Source organism: Eupeodes corollae, chromosome 2, assembly GCF_945859685.1.
Source record: "Eupeodes corollae chromosome 2, idEupCoro1.1, whole genome shotgun sequence".
Taxonomy (NCBI): Eukaryota; Metazoa; Arthropoda; class Insecta; order Diptera; family Syrphidae; genus Eupeodes; species Eupeodes corollae.
Genome location: NC_079148.1, coordinates 29,061,895 through 29,071,776, shown reverse-complemented (window position 1 = coordinate 29,071,776; position 9,882 = coordinate 29,061,895). Strand labels below are relative to the sequence as shown.

Sequence of the window (9,882 nt, the reverse complement as noted above, 5' to 3'; positions counted from 1 at the left end):
CTAACAAAACTAAATAATATCAACAGTAATAGATACGTTTTTTCGCAATGGAAAACACACATGATTCCAAATGCAGAACTACTCAACGAACACTGCCATCGAGATACAAATGCAATATCAACCGTACCAACATTTCAGAACGAAATCACATAAGATCCATTCGAGGCTCGTATAAATGCCAAAATCCTATCCATAGTGAGATTCTACTCTAAAGGCCCAACTATAATAGGCATAAGCAAACATAAGCTTATGTCAAAAACCCAACGATAATTCACTTAAGTTTGCGAAATTACTGCATAGCCATAATGCAATTTTGCTCACGTATCTAAATGTCAAATTTTACTTATGCGGCGAGCGACTGGGATCGCTCTTGCTTAAGTGTGCTTAAGTTAACGAAACTGAGAAAAATTGAACGAAACGGAACTAACTCCATTATGTTCACTCGTATTGAGATTCTTTGTATTCGCACGTTTACTTATGCGCGCATATGCTAGCTTATGCCTATTATAATTGGGCCTTAACTTTTATCGGTGTCATTCTCACTATGGATATTGTTTTTCTTATTCGTGTAAAATCCTACTTTACAATGGATAGATTTCCCAACAAAACACGGGTATTAATGTCTACGAAAAAACACTAGCTCTACAAGTCTATTATTAGCTGTTATTTGTATTGTAAAAAACATGATTAGCTGTCATTTTGGCATAAGTTAAGGAGATTTGTATGTTGTCTGAACCTGTCCAATTCGAATATGTTGTTGTTAATGAAAGCAACGTTCCATTTTTAGTATTGGCGAAGTTTTTATTATGACAGCATTGACATTGACATCTGCCCAGATAGCGGGGTACATAAGAACCCCCCTTATTGAACAACTATACTTTTCGGCAAAGCAGGACTGTTTACCTCTACCAGTTTACTACTGTTGGTTCATCTCCGACAGTTTACCACCGCCATTTTACCACCACCGACTTACGTACCTCCTGAGCAGGTAAGGTAGTTTATAATCTTTACACTAACTTCCTATTGAACACTTTTGAAATATACATAATTTGCGTTTTTTTTGTTCATTCTATCTAAAATATTTGAAGTACACACACTTAGTCCAAAGCCTCCGTACAACAACCTTATTTTATTGTTTTTTTTTTTTTTGAAAAAAATACTAGGAATAAATGTTAAAACAAAGTGGTAACATTCAAAAAAATTTAGTTTCAACCTTCACCTTTTTAACAAATTTTGTGATGGTTATTTTCCAAACCCCGGTTTTATGCTGGTATAGTAAATATTTTATCTCGAATCATCAAAAAGAAAGCTGCTGTACTGAGACTTTTTGGACTTTGTGTACGTATTCCATAAAGGTTGGAAACAACTTAACAGAACCTTTCGATGTCAAAAAAGGTTTTAGACAAGGTGATGCGCTGTCATGTGATTTTTTTAACATCGTGCTTGAAATAATAGTGCAGAGCTCACACGTCAACACTAGAGTGGGCTTAACGGTTAATGAGGGCAAAACAAAGTACATGCTGTCGTCAAGAAAGTACATACAACATCGACGTCTTGTTCAAAACGTCACCATCGACAGACGTAACTTTAAGTCTGAGTCCAGTCCAGAGCACAAGTATTTGTATTATTTTTTAAGGTTCCTTATTAGAATTAGCATAACTGGGTCATCTACACCGTTCTAGGCAAAACCAAGATCAACAGCATCTGTTCGACAAAAGCTTATATACAAATTGGTTTGAGTTCTTAGAGATTCCTCTATGACCGATGAATGGCTTTCTTTCAAATAAAAACAATCAACAAATATAAATTGATCTGCTTATACGAGTATTTCTAAGATCTCCGAGATTTCCATTCTCAGAAATAAAACAAAACTTTTCATACGAATTTCTAACTTCAACTTTAGAAATCTGGGATTCAATTTCTCAAGAATTTTCTATCACACATTGTGTTTATATTTCATTCTCTTGGCTCATTCAACAAACTTCTCCATCTTAAGTAAACACTACAAGGTTTCAAGCAACGTTCAAATGAGTTCCTTTGCACATTAAAATAAAAACCTTTGGATTTGATTCACTGCCAACTGAAACATTACTTATCTTCACAATTATTTAAATCACCGTCGACATTTAAAATAATCCTTAACTTAAATATTGCATTACTACAGAACCTGCCTTAAAAGAAGATAATTCGATTCCAATCAAGGTTTAGCTTTTTCAAAAAATAAAACCTTTGAGCGACGACTTGTATAAGCCGAATATTGGGAGCTATTATAACCTCCAAATTATAAAAAATTAAATTGATTCAGATTATCCGCCTTTTAATGGCTTGTTCGTTACTATTCTCCTATAGCAAGTTTATAGTTCCTATTGCAAGTTTACATTATAACTACTGTATACAGATCGTGTTTTAATTAAACTGTCACCTAGTTTTGTGTTCAATATAATATATTTTCAAAATCTTATCAATCGACATTAACTTTTATCTGAAAATAGTAAAGTTGCTTGCATAGTCACATAAATCTAATATTTCAAATATATACCTAAGACTTCCGGTATAATTAGATAAGTTTACCAACAAAAATCAATGAATCAAAAAATATCAAATTCAATTTAAAAAAAAAAAAAACACAATAAAAATCGTCTTTTTTGTTTATAAAAATATAATTTTTCATTAAAAAATATAAACGTAACACGTTTTTTCTTAAGAGTAAGTATAAAAATTCAAATATTTCATAATTGTTTGTTCTTAAGATGCTGATAAACAGCTTGAGCTACAGCGGCATCTTCTACAGCCATTCCTTTAAAGAAATAAAAACATTAGAACTCTTTTTTTTGTTGTTAATAATTTATGTAATTTACAACTCACCCAATGACTGAAATACGGTTATGCCTTTCTCCGGAGTCTTCTTGTCGTTGATTATAACTTCACCCACCTCACATACAATATTGGTTCTCAAACCAGCAAGTTCAGTTTTAGCTCCAGCCCAGTAATCGATGTAAACGGAAGCAACATCATAAATATCTTGGTTAAGTTCACTATAATGTGAAGCACTTGCTCCAACAGCTGAAAATTTATTTATGAAGAATAATTTTTGCCAAGAGTCGGGCTTACCGATTCTCACCATTTATGTGTACGTCCTTTTTAAGCATGTCCAAGTTTAAGATAGGTGCAGCCGTTTGTGTCCCTGTGACAATAATATCAGCACCGGCAACACAATCTGCAACTCTAGGACAAACTGTTATAATTGGATTTGAGTTAACAAACGAATTCCTAGCCTCATCCAATTTGGCAGATAGTTCGACAGCTTTACTTGCAGTTCGATTCCATAGACGAATTTCATTGACTTTGAACTCCGTACACATTCCCAAAGCATGACTTTCACCTTGAACTCCACAGCCCAGAATCGCCAAAGTCACTCCATCCGAAGAACCTTGAACATGTTTTCTTCCAAAATACAAATACTTTGTGGCCACAACTGATGCTGAAGCTGTTCGCCACGCAGTTATCAGTGTTCCATCCATAACACATTGCAATTGTCCAGTTTCTCCATCAAGAAGCAAAATATTAGCCAAGATAGTTGGCAGTGGTGGCTTGAGGTTTTGATTGTTTGGTGACCATGTTACCAATTTACATCCGAGAGTTTGGAATGCTTTTCGTTCGCCATTAGGTAGGCTCAATTTATGATTACCAATGTATCCGGGCATAGTGAACAGAGATCCAGAGTCATTGTGAGTTGATGTTCGGGTTCTAGCATTCTGATTGGCATAGGGTTGATCCTGATCCCCTATTAATGGATATTTATCTTCGCTTACAACTGATTTAAATGCTTCTTCGATGGATTCATTGATCAAGGGCCAGGTGAGAACACTTTTAACTTCGTCGTTCGTTATGAAAATAGGAGAAGACATTATTTTTTGTGTCTTTAATTTAAATTATGTCCGTTTGGAATGAGCTGGAGCACAGGAATGATAAAAGGAGCAGTAACTGATTGAACAAAAAACTGATAAACAAAAGGTATGAGGTAAAATGACCTACCTGGTCAAAGATAAGGGATTGTTGTTGTCAAATTAGAAATGTCAAATGATAAATTAAATATACTGGTAAAGAAAAATAGATGGAGCTGCAAATTGTAATTTGTCGGCAATGCAGTAGACCAATTTAATTCAAAAATTACCGTTGATAGTGGGCTACTTACAACTTTGACAAAAAATGCACATTCAGGACGTTCATTTAAACTGTTTTCGGCTTTTTTAGTTTTTATTTGAGATAATTGAAGCTTTCTTTAATAAAACTTCTATTGAAATGTTTCACATTTTTTGCACAAAACTTGAGAACTTGAATAATGTGGAAAGTATCCCTTAAATTTATTTGCATCTGAAATTGAGTTTCATGTGGCTCTTATTTTAATGTGTGTGATATTTAAGGCTACAAGAAAAAGTGGACAAATAAGTATGCGTTCAAGTAGGTTTTCGTTTATCATAGCCATTGTTTCTGGCACAGTATTGAATTCGACGTCTTTGCGAAATTTGTGGCAGAGCTAATTTATTGTCAAGTATTCAAATCGTGTTTTTTGCGTTGCATGTTTTACGGGTACTGCCCCTTAAGAGGTATTTAAAATCCTGCAAGTTATTCTTGTCATGGAAAAGTGCTTCTCAAATAAATTGTTCCGATTCGGATTAAAATTTGCAGGTTCCCTCAGTACCTGATATTACTCGCACGCAGGTATGGCTAAGAGTTGTACTTCACAAGACTTATTTTTACACGTATAGGAGGGGGCTTCAACACCAAATTAGATATTCACTGGTCTTCTTGTCTACGTCGTAGAATTACAAATTTTTCTATGCAAGTGTCAAGAAACACTTAAATTGATTTACTAAGGCTGGAGGACATGCAACCACCAGCATTTTGTCACGAGTTTGTTGCTTGGAATCTTCCTTGATTTCCGTTGGAATTGAACCACACTGACTTAACATGAATTCCAATTCATCGGTGGTCAATTTTTAACCACGAAGCTCCAAGGCACCAATGAATTGCTTTCTCATTTGGCCTTCAAAATAGATAAACACTGTTGGCAGATGCTTCTCTGTTAAATTTGGGATGCAGGTGGTGGCTATCGACCGCAGGAACTTAATTTGTGGGAATTTTATGGCCAACTGTTGCATATGGTGGTGTATGAGCGAACAGAGCGGCACACCATTTGTGTACAAATGCAACGCAATCCAGATACCTTCTCCAGCTTTTGTCACTTCGTTGACGTAATTTTGTCTGAAAATTTCCTACACTGAACCCAAAAGAGCCTTGTCTGCGAATGCTCGCATCTATGCCATTCGTTTGTGACGATATTCCTCGCGAACACTTTCGTCTTGGTAGTCTTCAGATTCGCCATGTTCATGTCTTCGATATTTTTTTACTTCTCACCACCAGTTCGTTTCTCAATGGCATTCTCGAGCATGGGTGGAAGAATAACTTTTGCACGGAAGACATCATTCCATTCGGAATCTTCATTTAGATCCTGCATTTTAAAACAAATTAACAAAACAACAAATGCGTCATTTGACAGCTAAAATCAAATCTAAAATTCTCACCACAGCAATTTAATAAAAAAATAAACTGTCAAAACAAGTTAATGCACCGCATCGAATTTTTGTTGGATTTCACATTTCAAAATGGACGTAATGTCAAAATTACAAATACAACAATGTAAACAAATGGGTGTTGGAGGGTAAAACGTAAAAAAATTCCAGTCTTTATATGGTGTGTCTAAGATGTCCGTAATCAACGCATATCATATTCCAACTTTCGTAGAACATATTTCAATAATTGTGCATAGAGAATTCTGATATTGGGCAGGTTTGGATATAAGGGACTTGAAAGTAAGGCAAGTTTCTTGTATCTGATTGGCCAGTTGCCAAAAAATTACCTTCCAATTAAGGCAACTTTAATGGAAAGTTGACTGGAAAGTTAGTCAAGAATAATCTCAACAACTAGTCAAGGTTACTTCTGTCAAAATGATGATTGTTCATATTTTGTTCATTCATCTGAAAGCTGAACTTTATTACTCTATGATTTATTTATTTTCTGCAAAATTTCTTTCAATATTTGTTGTTAATTTGAAAAAGTAATAAGTAATATTTCATTGAGTATTTCGTAGACAATAATGTTTTTGGTATTTGGTAGTTTTTGTACTCACTCTTTTTTGGAGATTCGTTTTCAATTTGATTTTGAGATTCGATCAATTCGAAAGTTCATTTAAAAAAAAATGAGTAAACTTTGATTTTCGAATGATTCGATTCAAAGGTCATTTTTGTGTCCTTCAGATATTTTCTGGTGAATAACATGTAAGTTTTAACAATTTGTTGTTGAAATTGTTTTTAATTTATAAAGGTCACAGTAGGGAGCAAAAAGAAGTCCTGATAAGGTTGATGGAGGGGAATCTGGAGGTAGCAAAGTGTTTTCTGTAAACCGTGTAGATGCTGACCGGTTTTGGAGGTATGCTGTCGTGAATGGATTTGATGCATCCCTTATCATTGTTCTGTTAATCTGTTCCACACCATTTCCACTGCTCATAAATAAAACAATTGCCATTTTTCTGCTAAAATATAACATTTGTTGAAAAAAATTCAAATTGGTCTTATTTTGTTTTTTTTTTTTGAAAATTCACAGGTGTGACCAGATGTGCGTGAAATAAATAGTGGAACCATTAACACGCAAACGTAATTTTGATGATTTCAGATGAATGATTAAAAATCTTTGATTCAACATTAACATTCAATAAAAATGACTCTAATAGTCGAATCAAACTCTATTTTATAGTTTATTTTATTCTTTTTCATGTCAATAAACTTGTATTATGGTTCCAAAAAAAAATAAATTCCTATTTTCGTTAATGTATTTCAACACAATTAACTCATCCCGGCTTTTAGCAAAACATTATTTCACTCTATGCTTTTGGAATATGTAGGATTAATTGTCGGGAAATCCGAAAATTTTAAACAAGAATTAAATAGTCTGCAAAAGAAGTCGAGGTTGAATCGGGTAAGGCGATAGTTGATTGTCACTGTTTTGATAGTCAATTTTGATCATCAACCTTTCTTTGTTCTGTGTAAAGCGATCGCTAAAACTTTACTATACACTTACCCAAATTTGGGAAACCTGTAAAAAATTGCAACAGACATATGTAAATGTCATTTCGGTCAGCTGTTGTGTTTATTATATTGAATTTGAATTTGTTTCTGCGAAAATGTAAGTATGCCTATAACTTTACTTAATAATAGTTTAAATTAATACGAATAATTGTTATATTTTTCAAAAAAAAAAATTCTTTTGCTAAATCTAAGGGCTCAATTTTAATGAAAAGTGGGTAAAGAACCGACTCCACAGTAATTTGGCCCATCGGCCCAGCTCAATTAGCCCCAACTTGTTGATAAACACTTCCAAGAAGATTTAAAGTTGCAGCCAGTTGAAAGATAGGTTAAATAAGTATTTATTTGTAGATACATAAATTCTTAAAAGAAGTTTAATAAGTCAAATTTATAGAATATTTTGTCATAAAAACAGCAGAAAACATTGGGTCACTTTTATTTTTGTATGAATTCAGGTCTAGACAGTATTTTTTGCGTTTAAATAAAATAAATTGGGTGGCGCAACAGTCCGTTGAGAACTAGGGACTAGTGACTTACAACTCTCAGTTATTCCAGTGTGCGAGTAATGTTGTCATTAATAATGGGAACCTACAGTTTATATGTCGAATCCGAACGGCTAACTTAAGAAAGCACTTTTTCATGACAAAAGTTACTCTTGGAAAATTTGTCAATTCCTCGCAAGAGGCAGTACCCGTGAAAAGACTTTGGATGGCATAGGCAGGGATCGAACCCAAGACCTCTGGCATGACAGTCCAACGCACTAACCATCATTCCACGCGTACTACTATTTTTTGCATGTAGATTGATGAAATGTCAAATGGAAATCGAAAAACAGAAAAGAAACACAAAAAAATACAACAAAAATTTGATTGGTGAGTTTATGCAGACGGTTAGAAGATTATATTTAGAGTTATTTTAGTGGACACTTCCAATTTTTTTTATTGAAAAGGAAGTAAGAGTCCTATTTTTCAGGCACCAACATTTATAAAAAAGAAAAAAGGGCAAAAAAGAGAACATAAATAAAAAAAAGAATTTGATGGAAAAAGAAAGATCGGAGTCCAGAAAGAGAACATATTCTCTTTAAAAGAGATGTTCTGGAAAACCTAGTACATACATAATGTTGTAAATAACTTATCTATAAATATTCATAGAAAGTTTCATAGTTACATTGGTTCCAAAATATTTGCTTTATTCCTTAAGTTTATTCTCAGCAACTAAACTTGTTTGTAGTCATTTCTCGTCCTATTGCTCTGATAGTACACTTGCATTGAAGTATACATTACTGTTCATTTATTTTTATTTTAACTCTAATATCTTTTCACTTTTTCACAAAATGTTAAATTTATAGTGGAGCTGAAGTTCACACAAATTATCTTTCTCACAAAAAATTAACAAAAACATATGAAAATGACACCTAAATAAATTGGAAGTTTCTGGCTGGTGTCGGCGTATCTTGGGCATGACCACCTTGGCCCTCTCCCTGGAGCCTGGAGAAAGTCGTCGATGAAGCGGAATGGCAAAGGATCCGCTATACACATCGGTAATCAGACCGATTTTAACGTACGATGTGGCAGTATGGTGGACTGCTTTAGAGAAAGGTATAAACAGAGATAATTTAAATAAAGTCCAACGTTCAGCCTGCCTATGTATAAGCGGATTGCTTCGCACGACCCCGTCTGCGGCACTGTACACCTTGTTCTACCTTACACTCTTTTGACATATTTAGCAAACAAATAGCTGCAAGCTCTGCTTTGCCGGGTCATACAGACATTCCAGGTAACTGTAAAGGCCCAACTATAATAGGCATAAGCAAACATAAGCTTATGTCAAAAACCCAACGAAAATTCACTTAAGTTTGCGAAATTACTGCATAGCCATAATGCAATTTTGCTCACGTACCTGCATGTCAGATTTTACTTATGCGGCGAGCGACTGGAATCGCTCTTTCTTAAGTGTGCTTAAGTTAACGAAACTGAGAAAAATTGAACGAAACGGAGCTAGATTATGTTCACTCGTATTGAGATACTTTCTATTCGCACGTTTACTTATGCTAGATTGTGCCTATTATAGTTGCGCCTTAAGGCAGATAAACTCGCCAGGAACGGTACAGTACAGCCCATCCTACCACGTTTGGCAAGTACTGGTATACCAATCGCTACTAGTAAACTGCTGCTAATGCAAGACGCTGTGAGGAGGGCAGGCACCAGGTGGAACAACATCACCACGTGTCAAGTCACAAAAAACATCTGGCCAACACTCTATTTAAAACGTTCAAGGTGCTTCGCATATACGCTCGATAATAGGTGTCATAACCGAACACTGTCTAATAGGAAATCACGCCACGAGACTAGGTTTATTCTCAAATGACTTTTGCAGAAGCTGTATGGACGAGGAAGAGGAAGAAACGGTTCTTCATCTTCTCTGCACTAGCCCTGCTATACCTCGAAAACGCTAGAATTACCTAGGAGAATTCTTCTTTAATCAGCCTCTCACGTTTCGTAAGGGACTCAAGCTGGTTCCATTGAGCTTAGGAGGAAGCCTCAAGATTCATGTGGTATCACAATGGGCCATTAAACTGGCCTAAGTGTGTCCGTTTCCATCTTGGACAGCCACTATAACCTAACCTAACACCTAAATAATTGTCGTTAACAAACCATAGCAAAAAAATGATAGTCAATTTGATAACCACCTTACGTGGAGCCAAATTATCCATTTTGATGGTCAACAATCACCTTACCCG

At 34.9% G+C, this 9,882-nt stretch overlaps 1 protein-coding gene and 1 pseudogene across 1 annotated transcript; both read right to left on the bottom strand.

Annotated features, from left to right (window-relative positions):
* Nucleotides 1-2,638: 2,638 nt before the first annotated feature.
* LOC129945485 (ketimine reductase mu-crystallin) lies at nt 2,639-4,054 on the bottom strand. Its single transcript, XM_056055269.1, has 3 exons — nt 3,122-4,054; nt 2,866-3,063; nt 2,639-2,797 (listed from the first exon to the last, which is right to left on the bottom strand). Exons 1-3 carry the CDS (start codon nt 3,906-3,908, stop codon nt 2,730-2,732), a joined length of 1,053 nt encoding a protein of 350 aa, XP_055911244.1. The 5' UTR covers nt 3,909-4,054; the 3' UTR covers nt 2,639-2,729.
* Nucleotides 4,055-4,838: 784 nt separating this feature from the next.
* On the bottom strand, nt 4,839-5,518 carry LOC129944817 (viral IAP-associated factor homolog; annotated as a pseudogene).
* Nucleotides 5,519-9,882: the final 4,364 nt, after the last annotated feature.

Bases quoted from the DNA above. Each gene is read 5' to 3' on its own strand.
- LOC129945485 (XM_056055269.1), bottom strand. From the start codon at position 3,908: ATGTCTTCTCCTATTTTCATAACGAACGACGAAGTTAAAAGTGTTCTC. The intron at 3,064-3,121 runs GTGAGAATCGGT...ATAAATTTTCAG, and splicing joins AAAGGACGTACACATAAATG to CTGTTGGAGCAAGTGCTTCA. The intron at 2,798-2,865 runs GTGAGTTGTAAA...ATTTCTTTAAAG, and splicing joins AACCGTATTTCAGTCATTGG to GAATGGCTGTAGAAGATGCC.